At 40.1% G+C, this 19,758-nt stretch overlaps 1 protein-coding gene across 1 annotated transcript in view; it reads left to right on the top strand.

The window, feature by feature from the left end:
- The window catches only part of LOC126474874 (chymotrypsinogen 2-like), a 439,039-nt gene that overhangs the window by 100,858 nt on the left and 318,423 nt on the right, over positions 1-19,758 (top strand). Inside the window, exon 2 of the mRNA XM_050102354.1 lies at positions 4,234-4,277. Within this exon, the coding sequence (XP_049958311.1) occupies positions 4,234-4,277 (44 nt within the window). The remainder of the gene's footprint in view (positions 1-4,233; positions 4,278-19,758) is intronic.

Here is a 19,758-nt window from a genome sequence, read left to right as displayed (position 1 = left end):
ATTGAAATAATGCATGATGAGATAAAAGAAATTATTCAGATGGTGAAGGGAGGCGAAAATTTAATAGTCACTGAAGACTGGAATTCGATAGTAGGAAGAGAAGGAAAAGTAGTATGAGAATATGGAATGGGGATAAGGAATGAAAGAGGAAGCCGCCTGGTCGAATTTTGCACGCAGCATAACATAAAGGCCAGCACTTGGTTTAAGAATCCTGAAAGAAGGTTATATACACTCCTGGAAATGGAAAAAAGAACACATTGACACCGGTGTGTCAGACCCACCATACTTGCTCTGGACACTGCGAGAGGGCTGTACAAGCAATGATCACACGCACGGCACAGCGGACACACCAGGAACCGCGGTGTTGGCCGTCGAATGGCGCTAGCTGCGCAGCATTTGTGCACCGCCGCCGTCAGTGTCAGCCAGTTTGCCGTGGCATACGGAGCTCCATCGCAGTCTTTAACACTGGTAGCACGCCGCGACAGCGTGGACGTGAACCGTATGTGCAGTTGACGGACTTTGAGCGAGGGCGTATAGTGGGCATGCGGGAGGCCGGGTGGACGTACCGCCGAATTGCTCAACACGTGGGGCGTGAGGTCTCCACAGTACATCGATGTTGTCGATGTTGTCGCCAGTGGTCGGCGGAAGGTGCACGTGCCCGTCGACCTGGGACCGGACCGCAGCGACGCACGGATGCACGCCAAGATCGTAGGATCCTACGCAGTGCCGTAGGGGACCGCACCGCCACTTCCCAGCAAATTAGGGACACTGTTGCTCCTGGGGTATCGGCGAGGACCATTCGCAACCGTCTCCATGAAGCTGGGCTACGGTCCCGCACACCGTTAGGCCGTCTTCCGCTCACGCCCCAACATCGTGCAGCCCGCCTCCAGTGGTGTCGCGACAGGCGTGAATGGAGGGACGAATGGAGACGTGTCGTCTTCAGCGATGAGAGTCGCTTCTGCCTTGGTGCCAATGATGGTCGTATGCGTGTTTGGCGCCGTGCAGGTGAGCGCCACAATCAGGACTGCATACGACCGAGGCACACAGGGCCAACACCCGGCATCATGGTGTGGGGAGCAATCTCCTACACTGGCCGTACACCACTGGTGATCGTCGAGAGGACACTGAATAGTGCACGGTACATCCAAACCGTCATCGAACCCATCGTTCTACCATTCGTAGACCGGTAAGGGAACTTGCTGTTCCAACAGGACAATGCACGTCCGCATGTACCCCATGCCACCCAACGTGCTCTAGAAGGTGTAAGTCAACTACCCTGGCCAGCAAGATCTCCAGATCTGTCCCCCATTGAGCATGTTTGGGACTGGATGAAGCGTCGTCTCACGCGGTCTGCACGTCCAGCACGAACGCTGGTCCAACTGAGGCGCCAGGTGGAAATGGCATGGCAAGCCGTTCCACAGGACTACATCCAGCATCTCTATGATCGTCTCCATGGGAGAATAGCAGCCCGCATTGCTGCGAAAGGTGGATATACACTGTACTAGTGCCGACATTGTGCATGCTCTGTTGCCTGTGTCTATGTGCCTGTGGTTCTGTCAGTGTGATCATGTGATGTATCTGACCCCAGGAATGTGTCAATAAAGTTTCCCCTTCCTGGGACAATGAATTCACGGTGTTCTTATTTCAATTTCCAGGAGTGTACATGAAAGAGACCTGGAGACAGTGGAAGGTATCAAATAGATTATATAGTGATAAGACATATTTATGAACCAACTTTTAAACTGCAAGACATTTACCGTGAAAGATACAGACTCTGACCACAATTTATTGGTTATGAACTGTACATTAAAGCTGAAGAGACTAGAAACAGATGGGAATTTAAGGAGATGGGACTTCGAGAAACTAAAAGAACCTGAGGTTGTAGAGAGTTTCAGAGAGAACATTAGGGAACGGTTGACAAGAACGGGGGAAAGAAATACAGTAGAAGAAGAACGGGTAGCTTTGAGAGATGAGATAGTGAATGAAAAAGAGGATCAAGTCGGTAGAGAGACAAGGGCTAGTAGAAACCCTTAGGTAACAGAATAGATATTGGAATCAGTTGATGAAAGGAGAAAATATAAAAATACAGTAAATGAAGCAGGCAAAAAGTAATACAAACGCCTCAAAAATGAGATCGACAGGAAGTGCAAAATGGCTAAGCAGGGATGGCTAGAGGACAAATGTAATGATGCAGAGGCTTATCCCACAAGGGGTAAGATAGATACTACCAACAGGAAAATTAGAGAGACCTTTGGAGAAAAGAGAACCACTTGTTTGAATATCAAGAGCTCAGATGGAAACCTAGTTCTAAGCAAAGAAGGGAAAGCAGAAAGGTGTAAGGAGTATATAGAGGGTCTATACAAGGGCGATGTACTTGTGGACAATATTATGGAAACGGAAGAGGATGTAGATGAAGATGAAATGGGAGATATGATACTGCGTGAAGAGTTTGACAGAGCACTGAAAGACTTAAATCGAGACGAGTCTCCGGGAATAGACAACATTCCATTAGAACTACTGACAGCCTTGGGAGAGCCAGGCCTGTGAGCATGATGTATGAGACAGGCGAAATACTGTCAGACTTCAAGCAGAATATAATAATTCCAATCCCAAACAAAGCAGATCTTGACATATGTGAAAATTACCGAACTGTCAGTTTAATAAGTCACGGCTCCAAAGTACTAACACGAATTCCAGAATGGGATTTTCACTCTGCAGCCGAGTGTGCGCTGATATGAAACTTCCTGGCAGATTAAAACTGTGTGCCCGACCGAGACTCGAACTCGGAACCTTTGCCTTTGGCGGGCAAGTGCTCTACCACTGAGCTACTGAAGCACGACTCGCGCCCCGTACTCACAGCTGTACTTCTGCCAGTACCTCGTCTCCTACCTTCCAAAATTTACAGAAGCTCTCCTGCGGATCTTGCACAACTAGCACTCCTGAAAGAAAGGATATTGCGGAGACATGGCTTAGCCACAGCCTGGGGGATATACGATAATAATAACTGCAGCATTCGCCTGGAGCATTTAAATGAATGATAATAAATATGTAACATTCAAGAGCAGCATACAATGCAAAGTAGTTACCAAGGAACAGAACTGTCACTGCAACAAGACGTTAACACAGAGTCGAGAACCGACGTAGTCCTGACATACCGCTAACCCTGCTCTTCTGGGATGCCGACGTTTGCTTCCTGGTGCCGAGGTAATTAGCGTTATTTGCAGTGATTGGCACTCTGCTACAGACGACCTTGCTATGCGGTTTCCGTCAGCGGTCATTAGAAGCTTCAGCGACCGTATAATGAGGCGAAGCAAAGCAAGTCTGCGGAGTAATAATGACGAGTCAGCAAACTCTTTTTTGCTACACGTATTTTAAAACTTGCAATATTTGGTAATGCGAAGTATTACGTAAGTAACTGTACCGTGCTATTCAGAAAACAGCTAACGACTGCGAAAATTACCACTCACAGAGGACTACAACATCGCAGGAATTTTCGACAGTTTAAGCTGCCTCATGGTTTGGGATTAAGCATTTGCGTTAATGCGTTTCTCTGCTCTGCCTCATTCATAACGGAAAGCATTTGAAGTTAGCAAAACGGATACCTCAGTAGTAAAAGAAATGTAATGAAAGCTCATTTTGCCGTGATCTAAACGTACTCGTTCAAGTAGGTCATGTTATTATGTCCATTACTTTTATTTAGTTCTGTCAAAAAGGCAACTCTTGACGTAATCTTGTTTTTCCATATTTCTCTGTCTCCTACCGTTATTATTGCCTACATATAATTAATTTGCAGTTTAGCTTCGTCTATCATCAAGTATTTTTTCCTATCTTGTTTCATTTTCCTTTCACCGTTCCTTCCAAAACAACAACTAATGAAAATTTCCTCACTGAATCGTTTTGCCTAAAAGCAACAGAAACAATGAAGATCATTAACAGACAAAAATTCATTATCTTTGAAGCATCGAGAACAAACACTATGCTATATCGTTATGCATAGAATGTATTCTTGTAATTTTACGAGGCAGTGACAAATTTCTTCTAGAAAAATGTGCTGATTTAACTCTGTCAAAGTCGTGAAGAAAAACAACTTAGCACACGTATATGAAATCTCCCGTCCATGGTTTTTATGTGCCGGTCGATATTACATTCTTTCAGTCAGTACGGGTGTATAGCAGGGCCAATCCAGATTAATCATAAAAACGAAAGTGATTGAAGTTTTCTCTTCTTTTTCAGATGAGACTGATCCTGTGCCCGTTTTGTGCAAAGTTGGGGACTCGGTAAGTTTCAAGTACCATGAAGACAACTACCAGTTACGGAAACATTATTGACGCGCATTTTGACAAATACATGTAGCGTAACACAGATTGCTTGCTTTATAATTTTACAAAGGCCCATAAGTAGAAGATAACTACAGCAAAGTTTAGACCTGATTTAGTTTAGTATAAGTGAATGAAATATTTTATCATCCGTGTGGATGGTTTATTAGCATTTTAAGTGATGTGCAGTACAGAACTGAAGCAAATTAAACGTCAAGATCTGTTATTTGCATTTCTTCTTTATATCGGTAATAATTTGCCGCGATGGGGTACTGTCTTGACATACATACTGTCATTTATAGCATTTTGTAATTTAGATATATTCGAAATAAACTACTTTTCTCACTGTTCGTGAATGCATCGAATGAATAAGTATGCCAGTATTAAAACTCAGTCCCATAAAACTGTTGAAGTGTGGTCGATCTCATTCTGCGTTAGTTGAACATGTAGGTCCCCTGTGTGTCAATCAGGTGCTCAATGGATAGATTGACATGAATGGACGTCTTTCTTCTCCAATGAAATCTCTCTACTGTTCTGATACTGAGAACAATGAAACTAATAAGAAATATATAACCTGGGAAACCCATTATGGAGTGCCCCGTAATGCGATTTATTCTATTATGTTTACATGAATTGCTATTCTTCTCTAGATTTATAATTTTGTCGTTAAAAGTAGCCTATTCTTCAAGATTATTAGCATACAGAACCATTTTTCTGTTATTTATAAGACTTACAACATGTCAAATTATTAAGCTGTATACGTTTCACTCCTTTTTGTTTATTCATTTGGAGATCGTCTTCAGGCATTACATCTACATGTAAAATTCAACGGGCCCACACTAATGTCACCTTATTGTAGGTCCCGTTTGAGGACTCGTACAGTGCAAGGAAAAATTTAGTTACATCACACGTTCCCCAGTTCTTATCTGTCTATCCAGGTTATTTCTATTACTCAGTAGACAAAACTGAGATGAGTTTTCTTGTTATCAACGTCACTGATATGAAGTCACGATTACATATGATCAGGATAAAAACATTACTGCAACTATGTTTTACATTACTTTTGAGACGCAGTTCCTCTGCGCGATACAACTTCAGTTTTGCATGTGACATGATTCCTAGTACTCTGTAATGAAGTAACTTTCTGGACAGCTTTGTTCTTTTTTCCTTTTAGGAACAGAATGACCCTAACCTAGCTCACCACGTGTCTGAACACGTACATTCGCATTCGCAGGAGGACTCTAACAAAGAAAGGGACCTCCAATGATTAAAATCCTATACATATCATTGCGGATAACGGAACCTTTCTTAATTAATAACATGCCATTGAACTTATTACCGCGTTGTCAATTTTGTTTCGAGCTTCCTTAACATTTAGGTCAAAATGCAAATCAACCCACTATTAAAAGTTCCGAAGGGAAAGAGAGCATAACAGGCAATTGTTGACCTACTGACGAACAATATTTCAGAATCTGAATTAAGATTAGATTTTGAGAGGATTTGGATATTAGTTCAAGATAGCGGCAGCTATTATATACAAATAAAACTCAAATCGTTCTTTTTCTTCTTCCTCGAGGAAGCAGAATGGTAGGAAAATGACTGTGTTTCGATGACTGGAGCCAAGGCAAGACGTGAAATCTCTGTGTTCTGAAAACGTCGTCTGTTATAAAAATCCCAGCAGGCAGTCCTTGACAACCGCACCTCTCTGCAGTTGGTAATGGGGTTATTTTTTGAGGTCGGAATTTCCACGTGGAATGGTCATCCAGATGTTTAAGACATTGGAACCACGCAGCTTCTGCCTCACTTTTCTTCCAGTTTCTCTTCGGATGAACAGAATCACAGTTTTAGCTCAGCGTGCGTGACTGCGTCGCACCGTTGCCGCTAAGTCATTATCTACAGCCATATCATAAAAAGTCATCCAAACCATCCCCTTTTGTCGCCTCAGTCTTTATGGGTTCCGCTCTCTCTCTCACATGCATTCAACATTTCCCAGTACATTACTAGCTCAAGTGGCGTTTAAGGAATTCTGTAATTTCATGCACTGACTCCCGTATCCATTGGTTGATGTCTCTTTCAATGCGTCTCCCATACGTTAGTAATATTGAAACGTCAGTTAAGGTTGAACACTGCTCTATGTTTATGAACTACGACTGAATACATCCCATTGTTAATCTTTAACCTGTTTTATTAGTGTTGAATCATCTGCCGTCTCTCCACAGTCTCTTAACTATTTACGACCGTCTGTAACGATGGATAAAGTCGATTGCCATCCATGATCAAAACTAAGATATCAGATAAATCCCTCACTACTTCTAAACTACTCAAGGCTAAAATCACCAAAGCCCAATCTAACGGCTTCCAGGAGCAACAAAAATATCGTTTTTAGTATTCCACATAATTAATGACCGAATTTAAAAATCTGAAACACCGCCACAATTTTACGTTGCAGGCATAACAGGATAAGTCAAGTATTAAAGTTAGGGAGTGTATACAAGTACTGAGGCCGCGTTTTCCAGACTCTGTTCACCCAGTATATGAGAATGAGAGCCCGTAGCGACTTGGCCACAAACTTTACGCATTTCAGACCCTTTCGAAACTTTTACTCACTGACATGTTAAACAGAGTAATGAAAGGAATCTTTTTTTGCTGTTCTTGCAATAAATTTTCAGCATAATCCAAAGCGTATTTATTTATTATTGGTTTATTACTAACTCTATTCGTAGCACAAGTCCGGGGCCAGTAGTGTAACTGAATTGCTTCCCTATTTTTTATAATTTTCGTGTATGTCTGTGTTGAATGTGTACCCGAACAAAGCAGGTGGTGTGATCACGTACACGGTTTCTTATGAAATGAGTCGCCAAATCAATATGAAACTATGTAGCTGTATTTGTATCGACTTTTATCAAAATAATCAGAAAACACAGAACTGATGTATTCTGTATTGTTCAGTGCAGTGGATAGTGCGTGCGTCACAGTACGTGACTTGCAGTTCCAGCACACGAAACCAACGTGGTAAAAACTCTACATAAAATCATAAATCTAATTTTGAAAGAATACACAAACGAAATGTTTCTGTAAAAATTCCCTGTAATTTTACGTACACAAACTGACTCAATAAAATTCCAAAGACTAAATACGTACGCAAATGCAACACTGCACTGTAAGAATCTCACTGTCTGACATAAATGTGATATGAACTGTAGTTTACCTAATACAAATACGGTATTAATTTTGAAATGCAGTTCTTAACTGTGAATGACTTTATTGTTTCTTAACTGATGTCAAATTGGTCCTAATAAATTTTCATGGTTTACCTGTGGCAAGGTACTGCCCGAAGTGATCAACATAAAAATATGGCGCAGCGGCAAACCTACCAGAAACGACCCTGCCTCCGACAAACAGCGAAACGCTGCTGCAAACGTTGTAAGCTGAGGCTGTCGGTGTGGATAGATCTCCTGGTACATCCTTGCTGCCCGCAACCCGTTGGCAATTGTCTTTCCATAAATAAGCATCATGTCGGCAATCTCCCTATTCGAAAACGGAACCATTGTGTACAACGCTGTATCGCAATCACTACAAGGTGAGTCAGTAAGAGAAGTGAACCGGACACAACATTACCAGTTACTAAGGAAGGAGCGCCCAGGGCATCGCGTATGAATAGTACCACCATCTATGAGGATACCATGCATACTGTAAGTGTAGCTGTTTGGTACAGCGTTTATTAGACCGCAGTTTCTGTGAGAAAGTATGAATAAACGGTCTTTAGCTTGGAAACCGTGCATTTCCGGATATAAGGTCATTAGATCCTTTTTGTTCCGTATCCTCTCATTGATCAGTCTCTAGACTTTGTACAAGGTTGAAAAATTCACTCTGTATATCCTATCAAGCCTGGTAACAACACTAAAAAAAACAAATGCACTCCTGTAGCCGTTCTGTCACGTAGAATTGCTACTGTAATCATTTACATACCCGCCAACGGTGTGTACGTGTACGAACTTTCACTAACATCCGACTGCGTCTTCAGGGTGCTTCACTTTTTTTGGCAGGCAGTGTATGTAGGGTGAATGACTTACCACGTAACTTCTCTTTTATTTCATGAACGGTTCATGATACAGAAACAACATTTCTGGCAAATTATAATACACAGAGAGGGACCCCATTTTTTTTCGCATGGTGAACACCGTTCGCTCTGCTACCAACATACATTCTGAATCAGATACTGTTTTTTAATAGCACGGTGTAGTTTTCTTAACGGAATTCGAAAGTGTTTGGAAAGACGAGTATTGTGATACACAAGCTTGTTAATGTTGGCGTTGAATCTTTTCGTAGGAGTGACTGAGAAATCTGTTAAAATTACGACGCTAGGAGACTACACTCGGTTGATACAAGTATTAAGTGTATTAACTATTTAACAAAATTAAAAGTTTCTCTGCTTACTATCGTTTGGCGAAACCCAATTTCGACGTCTTGCATCATTCTCCAAATAAAATGAGTACTTCTTTCGTGCCTATAAATATATTACAGGATACATTTCAGGTTCATAGTTTTGTCTTCACGTTCCATTTGCAAATAGTACCGCATGTTTCCAAACAGAATTTGAAAAGAAGTCACATTAAAGTGATGGTGAGGGTGTAATTTTCCGAAACGACTGCTGGAACCTCGTATAAATGAAAGTGAATGATCGTAAACGTTTTCAGTTAGAATGCATGATTATCTCGATTCAACTTAATTAATATTGGCGTAATGGAGGAAGTCAGAGACGTTTTGATGTCCAGCTGGAAGTGTAAAGTTCGAAGATGCCCGAATGGCTGGGAGTGAACCGTAACTAAAGTTGATAAACGTCTTTGTGTCTCAGCGAAGTAACCTTCTTTTCAACTGGCAATGCAAGAAATCAACTGGAGAGCTGGACTCCATGCTTTTGCGAGGAAGATGGTATGGCGGTAAGTGTGAACACGGAAAGGTTGACGACATTCTACTAGGCTCTTCTTCCAACAGATCTCGCCCGCAATCCGTACTTGTTTGCACTCTCTATTTAGAGAGGTGTTTTTCAGTCACTTTACTCCTTTGCGCTTTGACATAAACCGTTCTTTCGGTTAACGTGTTAAGGAGAATTCAGTGGACTGTATACGTCGCCCTTGAGCCAAGGAGCACTTGAAGGAAGCAATTCACTACGATTCATTTCCCGACAATAAATTCCGTTACGTGGAAAATGTAGGGGATGGCAACAGTGAAATGTTACCATATACACCGACTGAAAAACTGCATAAAAATATATTTATTACAAATAGATTGCTTTCTTCCTTTTTTCCTCTGCGTTTCTGATGTCTTTCCAAACCGGCAAGTTAGTGCTGCCTACTACAGAATACGAGCTTCCTGGAAGCACAATGAGTCAGCATCATGTTCTGAGATGCTGGTTGTTTCGCATGGCTGTTAAGAGTTCTAGATGTCAAGGCGCTGCCACCAATTAAAAGCTAGCATCTTACTGGTTATAATGGAACATATTTTTTGAGGAGCTGTGGCATAAGTTGTAAAGAAACGGCACCTCGGCCTTAACTTTTTCACCAACGCATGGAAAAGACTGTTCTTTAGAGTAATTTTTGTTATATTGCTGGGGGAATGTCTGGAGGTGAAATGAATTCTGTACAAAAAGGGATTGCATCAGCCGCGGTACACTGCAGATCTTGCTGGTAAAGTAGGGGAAGTTATTTCAGCTTTTGAAATGCTCACTAACAAAGAAAACAGTTAATTGTGGAAACATCATGATTGTGATATGTACTTCATCTTTCTGTAATGATTTGGTTTCAGATTATATACTTGATGACTACATTTAAGAACGTAATAGGAAATGTATTATTAATTTCAAGGACTACTTTGAAATGCGGGAAGTATGCCAAAATGGTCATTTTTCGTACCCGTAATCTACTATAAGAGACAGCTGGCTTCCAATTTGCCAAAATATCAATAAATGTTTCACCTTCGTCGTTTGGAAATTAAGCCAGTAACCGAAAAACAAACATTTCCGTGACCTGTGAAATCAATACATTAAGCATGCCTATATACATCCCCCGACACGCTAATTAGCGTCGAATCACCGCTATAAAATAAATACGGTTGGTGGTAGCGGAGTGAGGTAGCTGACTTTGCGAACCAGAAGAGAATCGTTATTAAAAGTTGTTGTTACAGACAGTTTGGTTGATATTTCAGAAATGATGGAATATTCGTTGAATGTCTACGCGTTGGTGGGTGGAGGGGGGGGGGGGGGAAATCTGTGCCCAAAGCCAGAATACGATGCTCTGGATTTTTCAAGTACTCGGCGCACCGTAGTTTCCGTCACCCGGCTGGTGCCTAAAGCTGAGACAGACTGTGTTACAAAAATTTCAGAAGATGAATTCTGCTGATCTTTGCCCAGGATAGTTTAGTAAGGGACCTCACTACCTGAGGCAGATTCAAATATTCCGTTCGACTTCAGTAACAGACCAATGCTTACGAAACTTTACCAGGTTTTGGCCCCCTTGTCAAATTAAAATTTTCGGAACGATTTCGTCGTGTCGTTTTCCTCTTCTAGTCCTTTAAAATCCTTAAGTTTCCCCCATTTCACAGGAATTTCCTTCGGCAGCCTTTTGGTGTCCAGAGTGGGCTGAAAATTTAGAGCAGTATTCGGCAGAAGACTCTTGGACAAAACTCCAGTGGAGAAGCGGTCGCTGGTAAACCCTTTCTTGAGCCCCCATAGACTGCTCATCATGTCTGGGAAGTTCTTGCGATATAAGTGGATAAAAACTTTTGCTGGAATACTCAGTCATCACGCCTTGATGCCCTGAACAGTAATGACGTGAAAATGGCGGTCGAATCTCGCTACTTGATTAATAAAAGAACAACTTAATAGGTACACAATGATCTAGAAAAAGTTCTTCAGTCAACAGACTCTTTTTAAAAAAATCTGTAATCGTTTGTTGAGTTAACGAACGTATTGTCTTCGGTTTGTTCTGCGCATGGGGTAAGCGCGCAGAAAAACGGCCTGTTTTGCCATAGTACTGCCATGTACTGCTTCCGCGTTCAGATTTAATACTGTATTAAACTAAAAAAGTACCATAGTCGAACCAAAGAAAACTGTTTTTAGTTTGTAATGAGACGGCAAAGATCAGAAAATGGCAGTGCAGTAAAAAAAGGAAACTGGTTTCCCATTAATTTTTAATGGGACGGAAATGCAAAAAATAACCAAGATTTTTCTAAATTAAGTGATGATATTAAAACGTCTACACCACAGTGTAAAGGTTGTTGTAGCTAATGGTTGCATAGAGAACCGCCACTTGTTACAGATCCATTGTTTTAAAACTGCATGGATACTTAAGTCTTTGCCTTATTTTGTGGTATTAAAGTTCATATTTTTCTAGCAAGGAAGGTCTACTGAAACCACATGATGTGATGAAGCTTAGAAAAAACATGATAATCTGAATTTTGCTATCATGGCAAGATCCCAGGAAATATAATTTGGTATCGTCTTCCACATATCTGTGTACTTCGTTAACCAACTGTGCAGTATGGTCGATTGTGAAGTCGGAGAGTATTGGAACAACAGGTGTATCATTCCAAAGTAACGTTATCCAATATGGCGAAGATGACGGCCGTGACGTCACAGACACACCCCCTGTGACGACATCTTGGATGACGTCACAGGGGATGTGTCTGTGACGTCACGGCCGCCATCTTGGATAACGGTACTTTAATGATGCCCCTATTGTTCCAATAATTAGGAAGCTCTGAGATACAACTGTGGTCATTGGTACATGAACCAACAACCATGTATCCATTCTCTCTTTTCAGGAAAGGACCACAGATGGAAAATATTTTCATCTTTGTTTCTAAGGTGCTACATCTTGGTGGATAACAAACGTTTGATGGAAATTGATGGAAAGGTATTTGGTGTGGATGTTTTAGCTAACTACATACTGCGCCTTTGATGGCCCGATGACAGCCCTTTCATACGACACAACTGAACTCGAGGAGATTTTCTGTACCGACTCTTAGAACGCCAGGAATCACTATACTCAAAGACATTTGGCTTCCACCTTTTGTTTTATTCGCGTTGTCCTTGCGTGCTGACGCTGAGTAAATACGCTGTGGGTGCGGTGGTAAACATTTCTGTCTTTAGCACACACCGCACAAGGAGCTTCTTGAAAGCGAGCTTTCGGCAGCCACAAAAATAGGGGGTCCACCTCACGTTTTCATTAGCTTACGTCAGAATTTCTTGCCTTCAGAATTTCGGTATGCGTGCGACCTCATATAAGATAACTTTTTACTCTCTCGAGCTCGACAAGACCGGTAAATTCTACAAGGTGGCCAAAACAAATAGTGAACGAGGTGTTTGAAACTATCTGAATGTTTTTATTTCCTAACGCTACCGGAGCGCTCGAGTGTAGCCGATTTGAAGCTTGTTGTGAGTACAGTTCTGCACAACGTCTTTTTCAATAGAACAAAGAGTGTTTATTGTTGAAACATTTTTGGATATAAATCGTTTAAAAAGTTAAATGAAAGGTTCACCATAAAATATCCAGAGACAGTTGCTCCTGCAAAAGTATCGTGCAGAAATTGCTCACGAAATTTAGAGCAACAGGTTCAGTCGCTAACGCCAAAAACAGCCGTGTAAAGAAAGTTTCTTAGCTGGAAAATATTGAACGTATTCACGAGCCCGTGGTAACAAGCCTACGAAGATCCACTACACGTCTGCCCTCCCAGCTAAACATCAAACGAACGTCACACCAGAACATGAAGCTGTTGCATATGCGAGTAAGAGTGATGCAAGCATAAAAGCCTGCGGATTAAGCACAACAACACTATTGTGAATGGTTACTCACACTTGTCGCTGATGGTTATGTGGGTCCAAATCTTAACTTCAACTCAGACGAAGCATGGTTTCGCTTTATCTCGGCGCTACGGTGCTTACTTCGCGATTTTCAGTGTCATAGGTCCATGAAGCTTTGGAGAAGGACATACAATTTCCACAGGTTTATGGCCTCCCAGATTGCCTGATCTGTCTAGATATGATTTTTATTTGTAGGGTAGTGTACAGGGAAAAGTCTACAGTAACATCCCACATCCAACCAAAGAGTTGAAAACAAACACTCGCAATGCGATTGCGGAAATCATACCAAATGAATCGCCAAAAATTTCCAGTAACAGGTTGAGACGTGCTGGGTTGTGTATCGAAGTTCATAGTGAAAATCTTCAGCATCTCCTGTGAACTATTGCCCTAATGAATGTTCAGTATGTTGTTGTGCCTAATAATAATTTACTACTCTGCATTCTGTACTTACAATAACCGACTGAACTGTCTATATGTTGTTTGTAAGACACGGGCCTCTATTATTTTGGCCATCCTGGATGATGCAATGTTACACAATGATTAAGAAGTCGTTTGTAATTGCAATAAGTCTGTTTTTATGGAGTTATGTCTTTCAATAAATATTTAGTTGATATCTTTTTATTTATTCATTTTATTTCCAGTACTATCATCATGAGGATGGCAGTAATGAAAATAAAAAGAATAAATGAATTGATTTTACCTAAAAATCTTTCCGAAGACATGTATCCACAAAAAATTGTTATCGTAGCGTTAATGAATGGAGTGTATTTAACGTGTTACAAGTTACAATAGGGTGCTAGACCAGATATCGATCCTGGATTTTAATTTGTTATGTACTCTAATCTTCCTCCATTATTTGCAAAATTATATCACTTCCTCAACGTACCACATGTAGATCTGACACTAAATGACAAGGCTGTTAATTTTCAAGACAACAGATAGAAACATCCGATACTAAGTCGATCATCGATAGTCGTGGGCTGGTAACAAACTGATTATTGCCGATCTTGGAATGACAAGAATATTGAAGAGCTGGAATCTGAGAAAAAAAGGACTGATTTAAGAAATTCCATTAAGAATAACATACCATCCTCTAACTTTTGCATGCTGTGATAGTGGAATAGAATTAATAGTGCATACTTTTCCCATTAGTTTTCTGACAAATCCGTAACAGTATTTTATTGGACTTTTGTAAGAAATGACATCCATTTCCATGTATAATGTCCGATATTTACACAAAATAAATGTTTATGTTTGATTACGTTTACTTAATCCAGTACAGATAACAAAGAAGAAGAATATATTAAGAAACGTTAGTATAGAGAAAACTCTTGCAGTGGGTTAGATATTAACATTCTTTCCTCTCGCAATCGTCGTTTCTGACCTAGTTTTAGATATAAGGATCAACATACACCATAGCACTCAACTGACGGAAATAACGCTGAAGGATTTTGAAAACCGTTTGCTGTATAACTTTGTGTAGTTGTTTGGCATAAAACTCTTCCTTTTCAAAGCAAGGGTCCAAACATTCGTTGGTACATGCAAAAGCAGTACCCACTTTCAAAATTACGTAAAACTGATTTATAAAGTAGAACAGAAAACAGACCAAAAGATAGCTCTTGCAACTAATATTTCAAAAATATCCTCAATTATTTTTACGAGATAGATGTATAATGGTCCTTATCATTCAGTTTGTTATATTTAACAACAGCTAAATTCTCTCAAATGGAAGCCCCATACATGTAGTCCAATCCGAAATGATACGTTTTGAAAATGTATAAACAGTGAAGGTACCACAAATCATTGCTTTGAAGAATATTGTGGTACCAGTTTGTTTGAACAAAATGTGCTCTCCAGAGAACTGTTTTCTCAAGCTAAATTAACATTTTTCTGCGTTAGAGTAGCAGTGTATGCAGAACTGTTGGATATCGATTTCAGCCATATCTGTCAATAGAGACTCGGTAGCAGAAAGTTACCCCAGCTGCGCTCTATTACAAGTAGAAAAGTGACTGATATGTCATTCCACGCGCACGCCATAGAGCTACACACAGACCTTCTTGGAAATGCTGCATAATCTGCTCGAGGTAAACGCTTACTACTAACGAAGACATGAACTCGAGTTTCTTCCTATGGCAGTAAAACAGCACCAATAACAGGTGCCATCTAGCACCATAAACACTAAGTGCAGCACTTGTAGGTCCTAAATGAGGAAGGATAACCACCAACGTAGCGTAGAAGAGGGTATAAGTACTTCTGTTGGGTTGTACTAAATATTTAACAAAACTGCAGCGATATTATATAAATTACGCATGGAACACTTATTTCGACATCTTAGTAACATAGTGTAAAAGTTTCATTGTCATTCAATTATTGTTAGAGAAGTAATAAAAGTTTTCCTAAAAAGAAATTTTTCGTTGTCTTGCAACAAGCTGTATGCTAAGAGTACGTGGACCTGGGGCGATAGTAGGTGGTACTGGAGAAAATAAAAAGAATGCAAATAGGGAAATGGAAAAAACAATTAGGAGAGCGTGTTTTTCGGTGAATTCAGAAAAGGAAATGCAATGATGTAAGAGTAGGGACGGAAAATCCTTTATCAAGTGATATATAGTGCTGCACTACTTTTTGTTCTTCCTCCAATGAAAAAGACTTGTGCATCGGCCTAGGTGTTCACTACCTTTGCCGATGTTAAGATTTTTTTTCCAATTAGCCTCTGAAAACCAGGGAACTTTGGATACCTACCGTATATCGTATTCAGCTCCCATTTTCAGTAAGGCCAAGTGCTTGACCGTGGAGCGGTTCTTTTAAGGGTTGTCGACACGACACGACACAACGAAATAAGAAGTACAGAGAAGAAAAATTAATTTCCTCTAGCGTGAATAATGAAGTATATAAGGTAAATATACATCAACAGAAAAATCTTGAATACTCTAGAAGGGACTGCACAAGTCAAAGTACAGAGAACATTTGTTTATTTACTTAGTAAAACAGTTTTTGTAGGTAGGGGGAGCAGATTTAAGAGAACATTTGTTTATTTACTTACTAAAACATGACAACAAATAGTTTCTTAATGGGGCAATCTATAGATAACACAACTCAAGTTGTAGGGATCAAGAAATATATTTGAAGTTTATAGACGCCTGTTCTGGTATCGAGATTATCTAACTTTTGAATAGATTTAAGCTCATCTGACACTCAGTCACAAATATAAATTTTACATCGAAAACGTACAAAAGTGATTTACCGAGGCCTAGAACCACGTGGTTCCGAGCAGAACTGAGGAGATGATGACGCATGCACTGCCTGGTGGGATAAAGGTAAATTTCTTCTTTAAGGACGTGGAAACTTTCTGTGTACTCTTACCTCACGCGTCCTTCTACGCCCACCTACCCTACAGAGCATTTCTCTATCCTGTGTTTACAGAATGACTGCAGCTAATTCTTTGAAAGATGTAGTTATTCTGAGCAAAAATCTCAGACCAGTTGCACTGTATTATTAGATAAAGTAGTTCAAACAGTTATATAATAGCCAGCACGAGGTTCGTAAATTATCGCCACACACGGCTGCGGTGGTATTCTTTCAGTCTAAGCTAATTATGGCACCCAACTGAGTTGACAAAAACTAATACCTCAATTACATTATAAGCAAAAATTTTTAATGTGTGGCTATAAATTTTTAATTTTTAGCAATTATTTACATCAAGTAACATTGCACTTTTCTGCTGGATGGTAATAACATCTTTTTAACACTACCTTGTTTCATTTCTCAGTTGCTTCTTTCTTTTACACTACACCGTAAGGTTCTTTGCACGAGATCCCGAATCCGCCATTCCACTTGCCAGCCTCCTTGCTTTAATTAATCGCCTTGCAAGGAATACGAGTCATTATAATACTTTTTTATATGTTCCATGAAATGTCCGCAGACAATCTTCCCAACACTTACCAAAGGGTGAGAAGAAAATTGGCGAAGTGCGAGTCGAACTCGCGCACTGAGTATATATATATATATATATATATATATATATATATATATATATATATATATATATATATATATACTGGCAAGATATTGGTCCCGGAAATTCCAAGACCGTATCAAAATCACTACAGAAGTTCCTCAGACAAGTTTGGACATACGTCAGTTTTTGTAGGTAGGGGGAGCAGATTTAAGAGAACATTTGTTTATTTACTTACTAAAACATGACAACTTATATTTCATGTTGGGTGCAGTAATGTTCATCTATTATGGTTTTTACGGATGATAAATGTTCATCTATTATGGTTTTGACGGATGATAAATGCAATGTATGTTCAAATGGGAAAAGATATTTTTATGTGACATAAATACAGTTTAACAAGTTCCAAATTTTTTACCCTATTTGTACTTGCTTCTTGCGACTTTCATGGTTTTAGATTAACGGAAAATGCCATAGGTTTTGATGATTGAGTTTGCGGGTATCAAAATATCTGACATAAATGGCCGAATCTTTTGATTGCATTGACTTAGAAACTTAAATCCTGTCACCGCCAACAGAGCATAGACCTTAGTAAATCCGTAAATCTGGACTTGATACGCCAACTTGTTACAGAGGAAAAGTGGTCTTAAGAGACGGACAGACACACAGATGTGTAACAAGTAACAAAAAATATTTTTTTCCGTGTGGTATAATTAAAAATCAACAATTTTAGGATTTTTTTCTTTACCTTTGCTATGAAACTTTGCTTCTTGCAAAATTTTCTGTTTCTAGTCAACGGGAAGTTCCCTATAGGTTTTCATGAGTGAGTTTTTTCGAGTATCAAAATGTGTGACGTAAATTGCCGTATCTTTTGATTGCAGTGTCTTAGATGCTTAGAATTTTTAATATGTGACATAAATTTGAACTCGTTACGTCAACCCGCTCGTTAGAATATGCGTTTTTAACTGTCGGTCAGATACACAACAAAGGGAACCTAAAAGGGTTCGGTTTCTACAAACAGAGGCTGGAACCCTTATGATAACAATAATAACAATAATAATAATAATAATCAACGAAAGCGAAACCGGGAGGCGCCCGCACTTTGAGTTGACAAAGGAGAAAACGCGGACTACGCTAATGGAAGCTGCGGCGTACACAAAGGCAGAGAGCGGGAGCCTTGCTGAAGATCCGGGTCACTGGGAACGGAAGAGAGCAAAAGTGCGTTCGGCCCACGTGCGTGACGTCAGCTTGCGGTAGGACCCGCCTCTAGCGAGCTGCAGAACAAGGAAGGTGAGGCCTACTTGCGGTCTGCGCGCCGAAGAAGGCCGCGAGAGCTGGGACGCCCGCACGTCCGACAGGAGGTGAAAGAGACGGAGCTGGTCGCTGCACTGGACACGTTCCACACTCGCTGGACCGGAGAAACGAGTTTAGGGGCAGCAGTCTCTCATTCGCGATAAGATGACGCGTCCCGCCTCTTTAAATACTACCACAACATTTTGATTGCCGATTAACTACGCCGATCGCAAGCAGCACTGTTAATGCATCAACAGGTGGAAAATTATGAGAAGAACCGGTTATCTGGTAGGTGGAAGTTCCAGTTGTGCACCGTACTGGCAGGTGAAATCAAGCGGGTCTTGAAAGTGCAGGCAGATCAAAACATGCTGTACCACATAATGAAAATACCCTAACAATTTATCAGTTATTTATTCATGTCGTTCCTTTTTAACGAAATTGATTATGTCTTCATATTCTAAGTAGAAGGGTGTTAGCTGTACGCACTTCGGTATTTTCTTTTCGGAACGTCCTCAGGAGCGATTTCGTTGGTCCTTATTTCACGTACGTAGCACGATTAAAATCTATCTACCGACTGGCTCTTCCATCGGTTACTGATACAATAATTTATACATTATGAATAAACACGCACACAACACTGGTGTAATATTTTACAATATTCATCATTTTTCAGAAAAGTGCTTTTCAGCTTTTACGTCATCATGATGTACAAAGATAAGCTACAGTAAATGCGACTGTGCAGTTTTATAGGATCAAGATTTTAAATCCGTTCTTTACAGAATATGTCAGTTTGTTTCCAAAGATGACAAAATTTCGTTCAGACCCGCACTCGGAACATGTCACTGAAGTTTATTGTTAAATTTATTTTCTTCTCAGAACAATTGTTATAATTTGTTGTATAGTTCATTATTTAATGTGTCACATAATCTGTCTAAGTTTAATAATTTTACATTACATTTTCACTGAAATGATTCCTCTCATTAGTCCGAAACCAGACATGTACAACCCTCGTTTTTGGAAAGACAGTGAGATACTTTTTAATGCACTAGCTTAAAATCTTTGATCCTACAAAATTTCAGAGCAATAAAAATATACTACTTTCATCCTTGTACCTGATGATGACGCAACAGCCGAAAACACTTTCGTAAAATAATAAATATTGTAAAACTTTACATCATTGTCGCGTCTCTTTCATTCATAAACTCTGTCTAGTATCCAGTACACTGTACTATGTCCTACTATCGGCTTTCGCACATGCATTTTATATGTTCATTTTGCTTTTCTTGATGTGCTTCTTAGTAACGTATTTACTATGTATTCGTACTCTGTACTGTCAT

Source organism: Schistocerca serialis, chromosome 4 (assembly GCF_023864345.2).
Source record: "Schistocerca serialis cubense isolate TAMUIC-IGC-003099 chromosome 4, iqSchSeri2.2, whole genome shotgun sequence".
NCBI lineage: Eukaryota > Metazoa > Arthropoda > Insecta > Orthoptera > Acrididae > Schistocerca > Schistocerca serialis.
The sequence above is the reverse complement of the archived record's forward strand: the minus strand, read 5'-3'. Positions and strand labels throughout refer to the sequence as shown.